Genomic DNA, 20,099 nt, shown 5'->3' with positions numbered 1-20,099 from the left:
TATATATATATATATATATATATATATATATATATATATCTTTGCTTAACAACTAAGTATATTAGTCAATCTTTTGATAAAGAGTTTTTTTGTGTGTGTGTTTGGTGCGGGAGCTAGGGCTTGAACTCAGGCCTGGTCGCTGTCCCTGAGCTTGTTTGCTTAAGACTAGCCCTCTATCACTTCTGGCTCTTTGGTGGTTGATTAGAGATAAGAGTCTTACAATTTTGGACATTTTCCAGCATGTTTGGGCTGACTTTGAAATGTAATCTTCACATCACAGCCTCCTGAGTAACTAGGCCACCAGTGCCCACCTTGATAAAGGTTTTTATAATTAGTCCCAAACTTTAATCCAGGAGCTATAGCTTTATTTCTTCCTGGAGAGTCACAGCAGGTTTCATGTATGGAAAATGACTTCTGCACCCCTCAGGAAACCCACAGCTGTCTCCCAGACACCGATGGTGAACTGAGTATATCGTACCTCAATGCACTGCTTGATCCAGAAGTGGTTCCCCATGGCTTCCCAGTTCTGGGAACACGTCACATACAGCAGGCGCTCGTAGACCCGGTGTTTCATTGAGTTGTCAAAGACCTCAAAAAACTTTGCTCTGATGAGTGGTTGGGCACAACGCAGTCCAGAGAGGAAAGCAGGCTCGAGCTTTGCAGTCAGCTCACTCCCAGACAGGGCTTCATCTCTACGGAGATTACAATCAGAGGGGTCACTAGTGAGGCTCAGGTCCTGAGCAAACAAGCTGAGCTGTGGGGTGAGGGGAATTGACACAGATAACTACTGTCCAAACACCACAGCAATGGCCAAGAGTGTGTTTTCAGTTCTGACAGACTTAAGCCACATTTCAGTAACAATGCTAACATACATTATACGAATTATAGTGAAATGAATATTTTTAAATTTATGTGTGAGACCGAAGTCATGTTGCACTGCTTGGAGTACATCAGGACCAGTACGTATGTGTTAACATTTGATTAACTGCTGTAATTACCTGTAGACATAGTTAACAAGGTCTAAAAACTGGGCATTTAATTCAAGGTCTTCTGGGAAGCGTTTTTCTATGTAGGTCATCATTTTCACCAGCAAAATGGACTTCTCTCGCAGTGTAGGTGTCTACAGATTTGTTTTTTAAAAGAAAAGCTTGATTACTTCCATTTGAAAAAAGACATATTTACAAGTACTTCAAGCTGGTCACTGGTGGCTCATGCCTATAATCCTAGCTACTCAGGAGATTGAGATCTGAGGATCATGGTTCAAAGCCAGCCCAGGCAGAAAAGTCCCCGTGAGAATCTTACCTCCAATTAACCATTCAAAACATGGTGCTGTGGCTCAAGTGGTAGAGCATTAGCCTTGAGCACAAGCAGGTTCAAGGACAGTCCAAGCCCTGAGTTCAAGCCCCACAACCAACAAAAATTATTTTAGCAAACTACTCTGCTATTCTATAAGCTCCTACAAATTTTATCAAGTATAACAAAAAGGTAATTTCTAAACAAAACTCCAAGATGACTGGTTATCTTAAAATCAATACATGCCAATATGGTTTATCATGGAGCAGTAACTGACATTAGAGAGGAAGCTATTAAATAATAAAGCAAATTCCAAGTCCATAGCACCTCACCACTAACCCCAAGAGGCATCACCACTAACCCCACTGTGCTATTAGTACAAGCATTCTCTGGTCCGTCTGCCACCATAAAAGGGTAACAAGATTCATTCAGTATTTAAACACAAGTGATCAGTTAAGCTCAAGATTCTATTTAACACCCATTCAATGCTTACACCAGACTCAGTCCTAAGCGAGCAAAGACATTATGGAGGTAAAACTAAGAGAAAACAGTGTTTTGCTTGAAGAAGTTTTGGAAGGAAAGATGAGAAGGTGCTGCTGAGATCTTTTCCCCCTCGAAGGCTAAGCACATTACTTCTCCAGTTCACCTGGTTGGCTGCCATTGGAGAATTGTTCTTAACCCACTCTTCCACAATTTTCACCACGGCCCGAAGGATCTTGGCATCTGGGGACTTCTCAATGAGTGATGTCAGAATAGCTTGAATGAAGTTCTTGCGCATCTCCATGCTCATCACAGCCAGCCTCGTCTTCACCAGCTCCAGGCTCAGCATTACCAGCTCACTTGTTCCTGCTCGTGTAGCAAAGACAACACACCCAACAAACCTCTACAGACACAGCTTAACGGACTGTCACCCTGCACTACTTGGGAGTGTTTTCCCCCTCAATCTTTTAACTAGCAACTGGAGCTCTGGAGTTTAAAGCAACTTGTCAGTATTTTAGTGCTGGACCTCAGAAGAGGGGGCCTTCTAGCCAGCAAGGAAGCTAATGTGGAGACCACCCCAACTTCTCCATACCCTTCTCTGAGGCCACAGTCACAGCACCTGGGTCCCAATGCTGTCTATCAGCCTTGCTAATGACAGCACCCTGCCAAGTCCCACCCTACCCACCTGGAGGAAGCTGTGACCTGCTTCTTCAGAAATGCCAACTAGGACTAAGCAGTTTGTCTTAGAACAGCCTAACTCACTCAGTAGTGCTTGTGAAGGCTTAAGCTAAAAACACAATAACCAAGTTTTTTTTTTCATTGGTTTCTAATGGTCTTACTTGGGAGTTGAAACCTGTTTTAGAACCCAGGTTTTGTTTTAATAATGAATTTCATGCAAACCACAGAACTGTGAGCAAGCCACGTTTACATTAGAGTTCAGTGGCACAACAGTTTAACAGTTTAACAGTTGAGAAAACCTGGCCCAGGTGGTCACCTGCAGCTGCCTCAGTGCTTCCAGACGCAGCCTGTGGGTTTAAGTGCTCCCGGACCATCTTCTGCAGGGAGCGCATGAAGACAGAGATAAGCCTGTCGATGTAGCTTGGATTGTTGCTACAGGCTGACTTGAGGATCATCAGGGTCCCTGAGGCACAGAAATTAAGGTTTTATGACAAAACTGAGTAGCAGAAACATGCTTCTCAAACATTCTGACAAAGTACAGACTAGTCCCAGTGCCAGCCCAGGAAGTTTTTTGGGTGGCATGCCTCCAGTTGTACACCCTACATTCGAAGTATTGCTTTCCCATTTTCAAGCTCGACTATGTCAGCACTGTGCTCAGTACAAACCATGCATTTCCTTCAGTTCTGGATTTTTTTAGCTGTTCACCAGCCATGTCAGTAAGAGTTTTTTATTCCATGAAAAGGAAGAAAGACCTTTCTTTTTGGCCTAGCCAATCTGATCACAATAAATAGTTCACTTTATCCTGAAAAGGCCTATCAAGATGCAAAATTAATATTTGTATTTTGATCCTGAAAAAATGAGTATCAGTTAAAATCAGCAAAGTCAACAATGGAATGTTAATACTAAGTACATAGAAAGACTTTATCTTTCATAACTGATATTTTTACTATCGCCTTGATCCTGACATCAACATTATATTTTGATCAGTGTTCATGGATCTTACCATAGATCAATCTTAGGATATTTGCTACTGACAGGTACCAGCACCCCAGCCTTGGACAAGGGTAGGTGTCTTGCTGAAGGCAAGTTCTTCATGGAGCAGGCAAGATATAGCCAGACTGACTCTTAACACATATAACCCTTAACATTGGTGATGTCAGTAATGAAAATGGGATGCATCCTGCTGTTCCCCTCCACTAGGCAGATGCTGGTGGCAGAACCCTGGGACCAGAGTGGCCAGCATCCCAGGGCTACCTTGCTCTGCCCTGCCCTGCCCTGCCCTGCCACCACGAGCCCCACAAAGGGGACAGGACCAACGGGTCAGCTCTTCTCCTCTGGAGAAGAGCAAATGTTAAAGAGTTCAGAAATGCAAAAATAATGTGTTTATAGACACAAGAATATACCTAACAAGGGCTATGTGTATATGTGTACATGTATAGGTATACCTGTATACAGAAAAAAAATGACCCCACACCAAAATGTTATCATTGAGGCTTATAGGTCATGTTTAGTTCTCTGTCCTCAACAACTGTGCGATAAGGGAGAAAAAAACTCGAAGTCACCCAAGTTGGATCTTAATCAGAAAAATGAGTTTGACAAAGGGTAGAGTGTGACAAAGGGTAGAGTGTTTACACATCTGACTTCTAGGTGCCCAGGAGCCAAACTTTTCCAGCTACCATGATCACCAGTCAGTCAAAGCCTCGCTAACTTGTCAGGGACAGGTCTTCTAAGTGGCTACCAGCAGCATGTTTGCTCTGGTGGCATCTCTGTACCAGAGGTCACTCTAGCCACAAGGATCCATGTGCCACAGGCAATTCCTCTCACTACTAAACCTGCACCAGAGGCTGAGGCAGAAGCAGAGAAAGAGCAGCAGTGGTGGGCAGGTAGGGTCATTCACCTCAGAGAAGCCAAGATGGCAGCTTTGTGGACAACCAGGTGAAACAAAGACTCCTGAAGAATGCATCCATGTAGCGCCCCGCCCCCGCAATGGCCTTGGACCTCCCAGTACAGCACATCCAGCGAACCACTGCTCAGATACCCACCGAAGAGCTGGGAGGGATTTGCATTGGTCGCCTTCTCATAGTTGGTGAGTCCTTCATAGATGACCTTCCCCACAGCCGCATAGAGGCACTCCAGCTCCTCATACTTAGAGGCAACACTGGAAGTACCTGGAACAGAAGTCAGGACTGAGCTCTGCTGTGGTGTCAGTCTCTAGCACAGCAGTCTACTGTCTACAGTCTACAGTCTACTGGGGGGACGGCACGGCCTCATCTCAGGAGCAGCTTTACCTCACCATGCCTTCCCAGAATGTGCCCCAAATACAATCTGCCAAACTGTGACCTGCTAATTACCCAACATTTGCCACAGTTTCTTCCCCTTTAATACCAATACTTAGTACCTCAACAAAATGCTAACATTCAGGGGGGTAAAGAACTGAATGTCTAAAACAGACGAAACAATGTGATGCTGTTAAGTTTCTATGTCACTTTTGTTTTTTTTTAAAGAAAGGCCACGGTAAAAGGAAGTGGATAAGGAAGCTCACTGCAGCCCCAGGGGATGCACAGCCTCTGTGACAGAGCACCGCACTGCCTGTGGCTCCCAGGGAAATGACACCTACTTGGTTCTGTTGGGAAAATGCTCATCAGGCGAGAGAGGAGGCTGTGGACAGCTCTGAGCACTTTGGTATTCCCACACGTCATACAGGCAGCAATACCCCGCTGCAGGGGCTTGAAACTGCTGAGGATAGCCTGGGACTGCAGAACACTCAGCAAGAAACTCAGCACTTCCAATCCCGTACAGATATTCCCATAGTTCACTTGATTTGGTTGCTCCTGGGATGAAGAACACAGGGTACTCACAGATTAAATTAGTACTCAAGTACAGGGTCAGAGAAACACAAATGCAACAAGTCTCAAAAGTACATAATCTGAAAAAGCTGCTTTAAAATGAACATACTAAAAAAAAAAAAAAAGCACATTAAGCCAGGCACCCTTGGCTCACCTCTGTTATCCTAGCTACTCAGGAAGCTGAGATCTGAGGATCATGGTTCAGAAGCAGCCTAGGCAAATAAACCCACAAGACTTTTATCTCAAACTAATCAGCAAAAGCCAGAATTCGTGGTGTGGTTCAAGTGGTACAGCCCTAGACATGAGTGAAAAAGCCAAGCAAGAATTTAAAGGCCTGAGTTCAAGCTAAAGTACCGGCAAATAAAAAAATAAAGTAAAATCCCAGGAAGCTAGAAATTAGAAACCTTGGTTTGTAGGAAGGACAGGCACTGCTTCATGGAATTTGCACTTTTGTGACATGCATGCATATACATGGCATGCTACATTGCCAAGCCAGCCTGACCAGAGATTGGCCAGAGGCTGAGCTTTTTTTTTTTTGGGTCAATTGTGGGTCTTGACCTCTGGGCCTGGGAGCTGTCCCTCAGCTCTTCAGCTCAAGGCAAGCACTCTACCACTTGAGCCACAGAGTCACTTCCGGTTTTCTCATAGACTTTCCTGCCCAGGCTGGCTTTGAACTGCGATCCTCAGATCTCAGCCTCCTGAGTAGATACGATTACAGGCTGAGCTACCAGCACCCCACTGAAGCTGAGCTTTTAGCAATAAATACCTATGTGAGATTGCCCCAAATGCTGGTTACCCAACAAGCCAATTCTGAAGCCCATGCAGTGCTTGAGAAATGATTACATATCCCTCATCTTACATGAGTTTTCAAAATTCAAGTTTATTGTAAAACCTATTCCATAAATCAACCTCAGATTGTTTTTCAACAGCTAAGCCAGTTTGAGAAATGTGTCCGTCACCCTGTACTCATATACTGTTTTGTAGAATGGGAACTTCTTTGTGTAACTACTTAAAGATATAATTTAAAAAATGTAAAAAAAAAGTATAAAAGATAAGAAATAAATTACAAATTTAAAAAAAGAAATGTGTCTGCAAATGCCAAGACAACTGTTACAACACTTTCACACAGGCCAACATGTATGTTCCACCCACTCCCCGTCAGCAGAGGAAAAGGCTGCTGAGCAGCCAGGGTGCGGAAAACAATCTACAGACTACAGACACGTGTTAGAGCCCACACAAGCCTCTGACCTAATACTAGCTGTATCACCTACCACAGTCATCAGCAGCTTGTCAAACCACTGCAGTTTCAGCTCCGATTTGGACCACATATCTGGTCGTAAGGCAGTCTTCAGAAGCGTGACACAACGGCGGGAGAGCACCTCCCCGGGAGAGCCAGCAGTGTTTGTGTTGTCGTTGACCTGCAAATGCAGCCGATTAAAACCAGGCTCTGAGTGTCCATGCGGGATGCCCAGCAGCCTCTGCCCCCATGGTTGCCTTCCCACAGCTGCATGGCAAGAGCTAGGTCAAGTCTGTGCCTCTGCCCCACAAGCCAGAAGGACGCATGACTGACTCACTGGTTGAGCAGTTCAGCAGTCTGCTGTTCTTAAGAAATTTTGAACTGTATCAAGATGCAATTTTTTTTTTGGTGGCCCGTATGGGGAGATGCATTATTTATTATATTTAATAACTTAAGATCTCAAAATTTAAAAAATAAGATACTTAGAAATCAATTCCATTTAGTGCTTTTGAGGTAGGGTCTGGATTAGGGATTGAACCCATAGCTTTGCACATATTAGTGCTGAACTACTTTCTTTTTTTAATCGGTTGTGGGGCCTGAACCCTGGGCTTGGGCGCTGTCCCTCAGCTCTTCAGCTCAAGGCTAGCACTCTACCTCTTGAGCCACAGCGCCACTTCCGGCTTTTTCTGCTTCTGTGATGCTGAAGAATCGAACCCAGGGCCTCATGTCTACAAGGCAAGCAACTCTACTACTGAGGCACCTTCCCAGCCCTGCTGAACCTCTTTCTAGCTCTTGTTTTTTGGTCAGTTGTGCGCCTTGAACTCTGGGCCTGGATGCTGTCCCCTGAGCTGTTTTACCGCTTTGAGCCACAGCTCCACTCCCAGTTTTTATGGTGGTTTACTGAAGATAAGAATCTCATGGACTTTCCTGCCTGGGCTGACCTTGTAGCCCTATGGTTTTTTTTGAGCTAGGGTCTCACTATGTAGAGTATAGGCTGGCCTGAACTCATGCCTGTAAACCCAATACTGGGATTACAGTCATGCCCTACTATGCATGGTTTGCATGAAAATTACACTGCCATGTACAGTTTTCTGAAAAATGAAATTAACATGGGTAACCATGACATATGCTCATAATCTCAGCACTCTGGAGGAGTAGGCAGGAGGATTATGAGTTTGAGGCCAATCCGGACAGCAATGAGAGACCCTGTCTTAAAACAAACATACAGAACAGCTCCTACCAATGAGAAGACAGTGGAGTCTGTCAGGAAAGTGACTGGCCACCCAGCACAGACATCATGCTGAGTATCACTGGTCACTTCTGCAGTCCCATACCTGACAAGCCACTCGGATGAGGAAGTTCACCACTGTGTCTGTGTGCTGTTTATCAATGGGCTTAGAAAGAAGAGAATCTGCCCCAGGCAGTGACTGGCTCCTCCCGAACACCTAGAAAAGGGTTGTTCTTTTTAACATGAAGGGAATTCTCAGCTGGAATTGTCAACATGATGCAGACTCATTCAGCAAGCAGTCAGGTGCTGGGCAGCTCAGAGGGATGGACACTGTTCTGGGCATGAGAGATACCAAGAACAGATGCCAGCAGGTAAGCCTGGGTGACCAAGGAGAGGGAGACTGGCCAGACAGTGACAGAAGAGTTACCAAGAAGAAGCTGGCAACCCAAAATGAGCAAATGGCTCTAGGCAGAAGAGCAAGGGGCCAACGAGCAAGTTCTCGCAAGGGAGGAAAGGGCATGGTGAGAAGGTGCCTGGTAACGCAAGCTGCCAGAGGACCTGCTCACTCAACACTGCGGGCTTCCACTGAGCACACAGCAAAGCCAGACTAACTTCATTTTTAGCTTGAGTTTTAAATGACTACAAGATTCACAAAGTATTATAAAAAACAGTATAGAGAGTGTAGCCTTTACACTGCTTTTTACATTCTGACCGTGTTGTGAACAATACACTTGGAATAAAGGTCCCAAGAATTTTCTTTTGTTGATGAGAAAGGTCGGAGGCTCAAGGCCCAGTGGTCAGGGAGGGATGGGGCAGGCTGGCTGCTCACAGCAGGACAGACAGGACTTGTTCTCAAGCTCATGTGGGGAGAAGGAAAGGGATGAAGTGTCTGCCTCGAGCCCTGGATGGATGTGGAGCCACTTAAGACTGGGCACTGTAGGGTGGAGAACACACACGAAGTTGCAAGTGCTAGCCAAAGGCCAATGATCTTTACTGACAGCTGAGCACAGCAACCAGGGCTGCCGTCTCTACAAGGGCTGAGTAAGAAGCCCAGGACCATCTTGGAGGCTCCCCTGCAGAAATGCAAAAAGGCACAATTATCTTTTTTAAATTTGATCAAATGTGTGTATGTTCTCAACTTTCTTGCTTCAAGTATTTTTTTTCTTTTTTCTTTTGGTGGTGAAGCTCACACCCAGGGCATGCTCCTCCACATCCCCAGCCCTCACAGAGATTCTCTTGAGGCCATTTAGCTAACTACCTACCAACACAATTCTAATGGTATTAGGTGAATGGGAAGAAAAATGTGCCTAGAAACTTGGGGACAAGCCTGAGGGAAAAATGCCCTGGGGCTGCCAACTGCCTCACCAGTGCACAGGCCCACAAGGAAAGCATTTGCTCTTACTGCACTGATGGCACCGGTGGCCGTCCGGAAGCGCTTCACTTCCTGGGCAGAGTCCACAGACAGGCCTCTCTTAATGGAGGATGAGACAGAGTTGACGCCTTCTCCACTGGAATTTGGGTCCATATCTGAATCCGGCTTAAACACACACACACACCTGATTTACTGACCAATTTCCAGAGGTATGAGAAACATAAGTAGGGGCAACACCCAGGCCTGATCTTCCTACCTGCTGGTCCTTGATCCGCTGCAATTCCCACTTGATGACGACCTCAGACAAGTCCACAGCCAGCCTCCTCTGCTCAATGGTCACACTGGGCGTGAAGCCCAGTCTCTGCATGGCACTGACCATGTGCTGGACCAAGTGATGCCGCACTGGATAGTACACCTGTGGGCACAGGTGTCCCATCAGGGAGGACCTTGGCCCTACATGTGCATACACACACACATGCACATACCCACACCCCCACAGCCTCCCACTCATTCTCTCTTCCTCGGTATGTCCTATTACCTATTTCCCCCCTGAATCTCAACAGAATGATACAACTCAACACTTTCATACCATAGTTACAGTATGTTAAAAACCTAAACCAGGAGCCATTGGCTCAGGTCTACAATCCCAGCTGTCCTGGAGGCCAAGATCTGAGGACCAAGGTCCAAAGCTAGCCAGGCAGATAATTCTGAGAGACTCTGTCTCCAACTAATCAGCAAAAAAGCCAAACTGGAGGCATGGCTCAAGTGGTAGAGTATTAGTCGAGTAACAAGTTGAGCAAGAGCGTGGGGCTTTGGGGCCCTGGGTGCAAGGCCCAGTACTAACTCAAGTAAGGAAAATCTAAATTCTTTACATAGATAGGGAAAACTAGTCACTTATCTCACCTATGTCAAACTTCAGGCTTGACATCATAAAAGTTTAAGACGTACTAAAAGGGAAATTTCCAATTATAAAAGAGCTGGCTACAAAAACATGAGCTTTGACTCAAATCTTTCCTCTTTCCAGTCTACAAGAAATCCCCAAAAGTGGGTGATTTGGTTATTGAGGAGCTGCTCTCAGCATGAGTATCTCATGAGATTTTTTTTACTTATGATAACTACTTTCTACCTAACTCCTTAAGAAGTTACAATAAAATGTACTCTTTACCTGGCTTATTTAACTATACCCCCCCCTTTAGATAACTTTTAGAACATTTTTTAAAAAAAAGTTAAAACACTATGTCTTCATAGTCAAGAAAACAAGTAGAAAGAGACACACAAGACATTGTCTATACTACCACCACCCTTCCATGTTCTTACAGCCATACCCAAATCAATCAATGACCACTTTACTACAGAAAAAGACAAAGAAGAGCAATATCAATGCCTGAAAATGCATTCCACATGTATCTTTGTACACACCTTAAAATGCTGAACAATCAGATGCAAAATATGCACCAGCTGTGGGACCGTGTGTCCCTCCTCCACAATGATCTTCCTGGTCCAGTGTGTCAGCATCTGGTGCCCATCCTCCATGCGGGCAGGCACTGCAGGAGTCAAGATAGCCATCGCTTGTCTGACTATTGCTCGGGCTTCCATTGCATGAGCTTTGAGAAGACTGTGGAAAACCTGAACAGGAAAAAAGTTTGTATGGGGGTGAGAATGATGGTTTCAAAGAACGAAACACCCAGGATGTGTTATTTTTGCAAAGCTATTTAAAAAATCCTCAGGATTCTCATTAGAAACAGATTAGTTTCTAGTATTTATTGAGCACCTCCTCTGTGCAGGTGCAGGGTAAAAGCCGGGGCACCCAGAAACAAGAGCCAGCTCTTTGCAGAGATCTTCCTTTTAGACTAAGTAGCAGCAAGCTAGCTGAGGCACATAGATTTTACCACATTGTAGTGTGGGAAATGGAGGGAAAGGTGCCAAACTAGGGGGAGTGGTAAACAGCAATTTTCAGTTCTTTTCAGTTCTTCAAATGAGATAAAGGCCTGAGGTAAGGTCATAGGAACACAAGGAAGCCCACCTGACTGCACTGAAGGTAAGGGGACAGGAACGGTACGGGAATCAAGAGGACTGCTGACCAGAAAAGGCCCTCGGGTTGCTTTCTGGGACAAATGGGATAAAGCAGTACCTGTCCCAGCGCCTGGAGTTGCACCTCAAGTGTCTATAGATGGTGAGACTGGCTTTCTGGGTATTGAGTTTAACATCATGAAAATTCACAAGTCAGGGAAAACTGGGAGAGGTGGTCTCAGGACAAGAGCTGTAACTGCCCAATGCTGAACGTGTGTAATTCCCACACAGTGACACTGATGCCTGTGTGTGGAACCAAGACTCAACCTAGGGCTGCCTGCTATCCGAACCCAAGTCACCAGTGGGGCTCAGAGAAGATATTCTGAAGTGATTCACACAGCAAACAGGTAGTAAGACATAGGTCCAAAGAGTCTGTCATTTTTGGCTGAGAGGAGTGGCCAAGCTGGGACTCTTGACCTCACTTGAGCCCCCTTCCAGGTCAGCCGGAGCAAGAGTTTCAATGTAATGTTAAAGTAACCAAAATGCACTGAGTAGAGGAGCTTGAGGTGGAAAGAGACATTCTGTTTCAAGAACAAGGCTTTTAAGGAACCAAAAGGAAGGGCACTAACTAGGGACAAAGGTGACATGGAGGAATTATAGTATGCTTTTTCTTTTTTTTTCGTGGGGCCTGAACTCTGGGCCTGGGCGCTGTCCCTCAGCTCTTCAGCTCAAGGTGAGCGCTCTACCACTTGAGCCACAGCGCCACTTCCGGCTTTTTTCTGTTTGCTTATGTGGTGCTGAGGAATCGAACCCAGGGTCTTGAGCATGCAAGGCAAGCGCTCTACCACTGAGCCACCTTCCCAGCCTGCTTTTTCTTTTTTTACTCAGTTATTCTTTCACTGTGCACAAAGACACATTAACATCTGAACCATCTTCAGCTCTGCAGTCCAGCAGCATCCAACATGATTAAATCTTCTGCAATCACCCCTCCTCCAGAACTATTACTTCATCTTCCCAAACTGAAACTTTCCCATTAAACACTAATTCCCATTCCTCACTCTCTCCAGAGCCCAGAAGCCTCTGTTCTACCTCTACAACTTTTACTAAATACATCATAAATGCCATCATGCAGAATTTTTTCTTCTTATTTTTGTAAGAAGGAAGAAGGCAGAGATGAGCTCTTCTAAAACTGATACTAGGGAAAAAACAGAAGAAAAGGAGCAACTGAGGCTGTTTGAGGTGCCAGGTAATACCAGGCTGGAGTATCAGAGGGAGGGAGAGAGCCCAGCAAAGCACCTGGAGGACAATTTTCTTATGTATTGCAAATTTGGCAATAATGTGGGCCAGAAGTAAGTGTCCGCTGTATTTGCAAGCAGGATCCACACAGGCCTTGGAGAGCAGGCAGGGCCACGCGAAAGTCATGAGGCGGCGCAGCTTGCTGTTGCGGTTCTTGTTGTTGTCATGGATGTGGTGGGGGGCGTGCTCCACCAGCAAGGTGGCGTACTGCAGAAGGTAGATGCGCAGGGAATCCAGCATGTCTGCTTGCTTCTCTGGGTCCAAGACCTGATGGCAAAAATGAGAGGAAGGAACTCATTGCTGATTTGAACTGTTAGTAAAACTGGCAAGCAAGCAAGCAAGAGGCCCAAGTTCAAATCAAACAAATTCCAGGCACCATAAATGACCTAGTACTTGTTCATTAAGGTGGTGATTACACATCACAGTGGCTCTTAGGTAGACTTTTCAAAGCTGATGTCCACAAATGAACCCACATTGGGAATTTTTCTGACTGACTGGAATCAATCAAAGCAAGGCACCTTCAACAATGTATTAGTTATAATTCCAACAGAGTGCTCTGTCATGAACATAATCATGAAAACTAAAAGCCTTGGACAACTAAATGGAACAACGTATTTCCATGACCCCCTCACACATGAACACATATTGTGTCATCTCCAAGTCCTTGCTCTTGAGATACCACTGGGAATCCTACCTTGGTAATAAATACACTAGTGATGCTCTCTGGGTTGTCTCCCTCAGGATTGGGAGGTCCTAAGAGCTGCTCTCCTTCCCCCTTCTCAAAGCTGTATAGGAAAGCAGGATTCAAGATATGCTGCAGAACCTACAAAAAGAATAAAAAAAGATCAGGGTAGGATGGAACAACAACTGTGGCCAGCCTTAATCATGAAGTCAGAACTAACCAAGTCATCATATGATGACTGTCAAGGCAGCTAAAAACTTAAGGAAGAGGCCAAACCCAAGGTAGCCAACTCTCATTGCAAACTAATCACCTTCTCAAAAGAAAACTAACAACCCACTTCTCAACAAACACTGGTTAGCCAACAAACCTGCTGTGTCCCTTGGCAGCGGGTCTTCTGAGCAGCCCAGAAGGTTTAAGTGTCAAAAGACACAGGGCAGAGCTTCCTAGGAAGCCAACCTAGACACCCACATCATCTACCAAATAATCTTCAGTCTCACTGGGGGCCTCACCTTCGCTTTCAGTTCATCTCCAAAGTTGGGATCATTGAAGTCCACAAAGCGAAAAAATAGGGCACGTTTTTGAGTGATGCTGTAATTTTTGGGAATCTCTTCTTCCATGTACTCCTTTAAGAATGTCATATTGCAGAGAAAACGACCAGTGAAGGCTCTAAGCAGCTGAAACAGCAATTCTATATCTCCATAATTCCTTCTGAAGGGTTCAGAATAGAAAAAAAAAAAAAAAAGAAAAAGAAACAGATTAACCAGAGGAAAATTTTGTAACTATGGATTACCCAACTTGCCTCTTCAATGGCTCGAAGTTAAAGCCTACTCTGTAAAATTCCAGCCAACTACATCCATTGAATAAAAGCTTACTAGATGCACCTACTTGCAGTAATTCAGCAGACAAAAGGCCAGCAATTTGGGCTCCTTCCAGTTGGTGGCAGCCATGTTCTCTTTGCGGTGTCTTTCTTGAAATGTCTCACTAACCCACACTCTTCTCAGCTGGCTCACCAGAGAATGCTGATTGGCCAGCCAGGTGTCATCATTTTTAACAATGATACTGATGATCTGCAGCAGAAAAAACTATAAAGGAACTGTGGCTCAATCACACTGTGGGGGTTAGGAGACTAACCAAGAGATTCTACCTTGATGGCCTGGAACTGGAGGTCCAGGCGCAGGGTACTGGTGCTAGGAGAGCCAGGGCGCACAGCAGCCTGTGCACCACCTGGCAGCAACAGAGTGATGAACCTGTTGGGGTTAGCAGCCAATACATCTCGCAGAGGCCTGGCATCTTTGTGTTTTAAAAAACTCTGAAAATAGAACAAAGAGGAAAACTAATTTGGGCAAATCAAACTCACAGAACATGAATTCATAGGTCTGTGCTAATTCTCTATAGGTAGGTTTAAAAAAAAGTATCACTACAAGCACCTTTGAAAAATAAATGAAATGGAGCTAGAAATGGAGCTGTGGCTCAAGTGGTAGAGCACTAGACTTAAGCAAAAAAGCTCAGGACCCAGGGTCTGAGTTCAAGCACTGGGACAACACGAACACACAAACACACGAACACACACACGAACACACACACGAACACACACACACACACACACACACACTGTTTAAATAGTAACCACACATCACAATGATGATTTTAGAATCCTAACAGAGTATTTACTTATATACACACAACCAAACAATGATGTCTGCAATACTCAAATGTCCCTGAGAAACAGGGATGCTGACTGGAAAAATGTGAATTCAACGTGACACTGGGCATACAACTGATACAGTTTTACTGGGGCCAGACTGCTCCAGGTCCTACCATGAACATCCGGCTCCACTGTGGATCATTCAGCGTTGCTTCCATCATGAACAACTCCACTGTCTGCGAGGGGTGTCGCGTCAAGAACTTGATCAGAGGCTCTCTGAATGGACTTCCTGCCTACGAAACATGGGCAAAGCCCCACCTATGAGACATGGGCAAAGCTGCATGCCACACTCCCGACTCATGCACCTGATCACATGGTGAGGTACAGTAACACACACATTAGGAGGCTAAGTCAGGAAGATTGGGAGTTTGAGGCCTATCTGAACTACATAGATAACTTTTTGGGGAAAAAAAATCAATTGAAAACACATTTTTTAAAAAAGTACATTCATTTCCCATTCAACTAGACTAAAAACTATAAGCAAATAATTTCCCTATTAAAATGTAACAAGCTGGGAACTGGTGGCTCATGCCTATGATTCTAGTTACTCAAGAGGCTGAGATCTGAGGAGTGTGGTTTAAAGCCATCCCAGGCAGAAAAGTCTGTGAGAGTTTTCTCTCTTAATAAACTACTCAGAAAAAGCTAGAAGTACCAAGCACTAGTGGCTCATGCCTGTAATCCTAGCTACTCAGGAGGCTGAGATCTGAGGATCATGGTTCCAAGCCAGCCTGGACAGGAAACTCCATGAGACTCTTATCTCCAATAAACCACTAGAAAACCAGAAGTGGCACTGTGGCTCAAGTGGTAGAGTGCTTGTCTTGAGCTGAAGAGTGCAGGAACAGCGCCCAAGCCCAGAGTTCAAGCCCAATGACTGACAAAGAGAAAAAAAAAAAAAAGCCAGAAGTGGGGCTGTGGCTCAAGTGGTAGAGAGTTAGCCTTGAGCAAAAGCAGCTCAGGGACAGGACCCAGGCCCTAGTTCAAGCCCCAGGACTGGCAAAAAATAAATAAAATGTAACAAAATGAAGCTAAGGCCCCAGTGGTTCATGTATGTATGCCTAGCTACTCAGGGCTGAGATCTGAAGGTCCTGATTCCAAGTCAGCAAGATCAAAATCTAAGACTCTTGTCTCCAGTTAAGCAGCAAAAAGCCAGAAGTGGAGCTGTAGTTCAAGTGTTAAGAGTGCCAGCCTTGAGCACAGAGAGACTTAAGAGATAGAGCCCAGGCCCCAAGTTCAAACACAGAACCAGCAAAAAAAAATCAACAAAAAAAAACAACTAGTTCTGGCACTAAATAAACAAAACAAACTGAAATGCAAATCATAAGCAGCAGATAAAGAATCCTTCAATGTGTTACTGATCACAAAATATTATTTATCCAAATGAACTCCAAGAAATGGAAACAAGGTTTTTTACTTTTTTTCTAATTTTGTTTTCTTTTCTTTTTGTTCATTTGTATGTTTCTGGAAGTATAAGAAATGGACGAACAAGGGTGGAAGAATGCAGCAGTGGTACACACTGGATAGTGTGTACTGGATACTATGTGGAAAATGAAATATATAACTTGTGAATGAGGGATAGGAGGGAAAAACTGGGAGTAAGGGAAGGGGTGACATTGTCCAAAAAGAAATGTTCTCTTTACCTGACAGTAACCCCTCTGTACATCACTTTTATAATAATTTTTTAAATTTTAATTAAAAAATAAAGTTCCTAGATGGGCATCCACTAGTGGCTCACGCCTATTATAAACCTAGCTACTCAGGAGGCCGAGATCTGAGGATCGAGGTTCAAAGCCAGCCAGCCCAGGCAGGAAAGTCCATGAGACTCTTATCTCCAATAAACCACTAGAAAACTATAAGTGTCACTGTGGCTCAAGTGGTAGAGCACTCGCCTTGAGCTGAGGGATAGTACCTAGGCCCAGAGTTCAATCCCCACAACTGACAAATAAATAAATAAATAAAGATCCTGCTTGTCATCAGTGAAATAAAAAAAATAAAATTTAAAGTCCCCCAGATCCATCCCAAGAGACCCTTCTACTTTCTATGTCCTGGATCTTCTCAATAGTGATGGTTGAAATAAAGATATGAAGACTTATACCATTAGAAAAAAAATCTCCTGGGCTGGGATGGTGGCTCAGTGGTACAGTGCTTGCCTTGCATGCATGAGGCCCTGGGTTCGATTCTCAGCACCACATAAGCAGAAAAAGCTGGAAGTGCCATGGTGGCTCAAGTGGTAGAGAGCTAGCCTTGAGCTGAAGAGCTGAGGGACAGCGCCCAGGCCCAGAGCTCAGGCCCCATGACTGGCAAATAAATAAATAAATAGGAAAAAAAATCCCTCAGTTTGGTCCATACCTCAATCAACATGGCTCGCTCTGTTTTCATTACAACCTCTAACAAAGGCTTGACCAGAGTTTGAGGTGCAGCTGGGATCAGATGAAATAGGTTTATAATTGCTGAACAAATCTTCATTTCCTAATAAAGAAAACCAGAAATCATAAATAGGCCAATTAGTTTTGTGAGTAAGACAGCACTACAGACCCGACTACAGTCTAGCTACATTTGCAAGGCTGGCCATCAAAGCAAAGAGTTAACATGGAAAAGCCACAACTTACCCATCTTAAATTAGAACTGTCTTTTGTCCAGAGGAAACTTTCTGCCCCTAGCCTTCAGTTCAGATGTCATTAGGGGATGGGAAGAATGGAGGACCTGAGGGGACATCACTATTTACACCTATGTTGGAGGTGATGTGGGGGTCTCCTGTGGTAATCTCTCTCAGTCTCCTCACTTTGCTATACCAACTGTCTCGGGGACTTCTTAATTCTCTAAGGGATGAATGCACAGACTTCTCTCATCCTTAAAACCTAGTCAAGTTAAGTTCCTCAGAAAATACTTGGAAGTGTTTAACCTACCAAGTATCAGTGTAAACAAATGACTGAAGATGGAACTAAGCATTTGTCAACCTGGCCTCAAAATGAAGCTGACCAAGTGTCAGCTGAATCACATGGAAGTGTTTGAATGTCAGGCTCTGCGCTTTTTCATGGCTGATTGCTATATGGGTCATTCAGTAGCCCTCTCTCAAAGGCTTTGGCTTTGCCTCTGCTGTTCTAAGGACGCTTCATGGCCACAGGGAAGGAAGGAGTCCAGTACACACCCTATATCATGAGCATGGTGGTGTGTGGGGCTGTCAGCAGGTAAAATGGAGATAATAAACACTAGTCAGGATGGGCATATTCCCAGCAGCATTGAAGATACTTTCCATACATTCTCTTTTTTTTTTTTTGGTCGGTCGTGGGGCTTGAACTCTGGGCCTGGGCGCTGTCCCTCAGCTTTTCAGCTCAAGGCGAGCGCTCTACCACTTGAACTACAGGGCCACTTCCGGTTTTCTGGTGGTTTATTGGAGATAGGAGTCTCATGGTCTCTCCTGCCCGGGCTGGCTTTGAACCGCGATCCTCAGATCTTAGCCTCCTGAGTAGCTAGGATTACAGGCGTGAGCCACCAGCGCACGGCTCATACATTCTCTTTCAAAGATATAGAAGGGACAAAGGCTAGAAGTGAGAAAAATTGATTCATTCTGATGTCTGCCCCACCTTTAAAGCTCTTAAGATAAAATAAGTTCTGTCCTCAAATATTGCATTTTAAGATGATCTTTAATGGCATACATTTTTTGTTTTGCAACAGTCATAAAAGTCCTTGTTTGGTCTATTACAATACCACTGGGAGGCTGAAACAGGTGTTATTATCCCCATTTTCCAGAAATGAGAAAACTCAGAGCTTGACAATGTGATTACTATATGGTGTGTGATGTGAATACCTGTGCGTGCCCGTGAGGGAAGGGTGGAATGAGTGTGAGAATTGGCAGGGGCGCGGGACAGTAAGGCTTGAAATTCAAGACAGTAAGTTAGCAATTCTGAAGGAAATACAATCATTCCCCATCATTTCCAGCAGAAGTATCCTCTGCAGTTTCCTCTCAGGAGGTTGTTACATATACATCTATGAATATATATATATCAACAGCAAGATAGGAAAACCAACTCAATTTTAAATAGTACTGAAATATTGCAATTACACGTAGAAAACAAAAGAACTTAAGACTCTTGCTTAAAATGTCCTAATAGAGAACATGCGTGGCATCCGGACAGGTCACAGCAAGGACACTAATACAACTCTGCCACAGACAGACAGTACAGGTCACCGCACTCAAAGGCACAAGGCACTCTGTCCACTACAGAATCACAACACAGCTAACGAGTCACAGCAAAACCAAATGCAACAAAACCCCCTCCTGCAACTCCACTCAAAGTCTCACCTCTACCCCTTCCATGGCAGGCTGAACCAAAACAAAAATTACAGCATGAAAAAAGGCAACAAAAAAGTAAAAAAAAAAAAAGAAAAAAGAAAAAAAGAAAAAAGAAACAAATCAAAGTGTTCTTCACATTGCAAGTCATAAACTGACTTTTAATAGGTTGTTCTCACCTCAAACTGACAGAATGGAGACAAGGAACATCTCCCGCACTCTGAAATGCTTTCCTGAGGATGGGGAGGAAAATCATCTTTTCTATTTATGTCATTTACATTAAAAACTTCCCACATTCTCAAACACAATAAGGGTTATTGGGGTTAACAGGACAGTAAAGACACAATTATTAGAAAGCACAGAATAATTAACAAATGCTCAGCAGCAAAACAAAAACAAAAAACAAAAAAAAAAATCCACCACATCTCAGATGTGTCAACACGGCCCTTTTCATAGTCTAACATGGTATTTCTTCCCTAAGTTTAACATTAAAACCAGGATTTCAGCATTTTTGTGTAAAGGGAGAAATGGTGAAACCTAGTGGTTATGTAAATACCTTTTAAAAAGACTTCTTGCTGGGTGCTGGTGGCTCATGCTGGTAATCCTAGCTATTCAGGAGGCTGAGATCTGAGGATTGTGGTTCAAAGCCAGCCTGGGCAGGAAAGTCTGTGAGACTCTTATCTACAATTAACCACCAGAAGTGGCACTGTGGCTCAAGTGGTAGAGCGCTAGCCTTGAGCTAAAGAGCTCAGGGACAGCAACACAGACCCAGAGTGAAAGAACCACAATCAACAACAACAACAACAAAAAAAACCCCAAACACCTCTCTCAGGGTAATTTGAGATTTCAGGTGAAGTACTAAGGCAATTTAAAAAGAAAAACAATCGGGGCTGGGAAGGTGGCTCAGTGGTAGAGCACTTGCCTTGCATGCCTGAGGCCCTGGGTTCGATTCCTCAGCACCACATAAGCAAAAAGAAAAAAGCC

At 44.4% G+C, this 20,099-nt stretch overlaps 1 protein-coding gene across 1 annotated transcript in view; it reads right to left on the bottom strand.

Moving 5' to 3' along the window:
• Trrap (transformation/transcription domain-associated protein) overlaps positions 1-20,099 on the bottom strand; it is a 103,811-nt gene that overhangs the window by 31,242 nt on the left and 52,470 nt on the right. The window contains exons 32-49 of the mRNA XM_013023405.1: positions 17,174-17,293; positions 14,941-15,060; positions 14,267-14,431; positions 14,008-14,189; positions 13,632-13,830; positions 13,135-13,263; positions 12,441-12,707; positions 10,554-10,760; positions 9,391-9,549; positions 9,165-9,299; positions 7,869-7,979; positions 6,569-6,715; positions 5,069-5,282; positions 4,494-4,619; positions 2,768-2,914; positions 1,940-2,139; positions 999-1,120; positions 479-692 (exon numbers count right to left, since the gene is read on the bottom strand). Of these exons, the coding sequence (XP_012878859.1) occupies positions 479-692; positions 999-1,120; positions 1,940-2,139; positions 2,768-2,914; positions 4,494-4,619; positions 5,069-5,282; positions 6,569-6,715; positions 7,869-7,979; positions 9,165-9,299; positions 9,391-9,549; positions 10,554-10,760; positions 12,441-12,707; positions 13,135-13,263; positions 13,632-13,830; positions 14,008-14,189; positions 14,267-14,431; positions 14,941-15,060; positions 17,174-17,293 (2,964 nt within the window). The remainder of the gene's footprint in view (positions 1-478; positions 693-998; positions 1,121-1,939; positions 2,140-2,767; positions 2,915-4,493; positions 4,620-5,068; positions 5,283-6,568; positions 6,716-7,868; positions 7,980-9,164; positions 9,300-9,390; positions 9,550-10,553; positions 10,761-12,440; positions 12,708-13,134; positions 13,264-13,631; positions 13,831-14,007; positions 14,190-14,266; positions 14,432-14,940; positions 15,061-17,173; positions 17,294-20,099) is intronic.

The sequence above is a fragment of the Dipodomys ordii genome, unplaced genomic scaffold (assembly GCF_000151885.1).
Source record: "Dipodomys ordii isolate 6190 unplaced genomic scaffold, Dord_2.0 Scaffold68, whole genome shotgun sequence".
Classification (NCBI taxonomy): domain Eukaryota; kingdom Metazoa; phylum Chordata; class Mammalia; order Rodentia; family Heteromyidae; genus Dipodomys; species Dipodomys ordii.
Note: the sequence above shows the minus strand (reverse complement) of the source record. Positions and strands in the feature narration are given on the sequence as shown.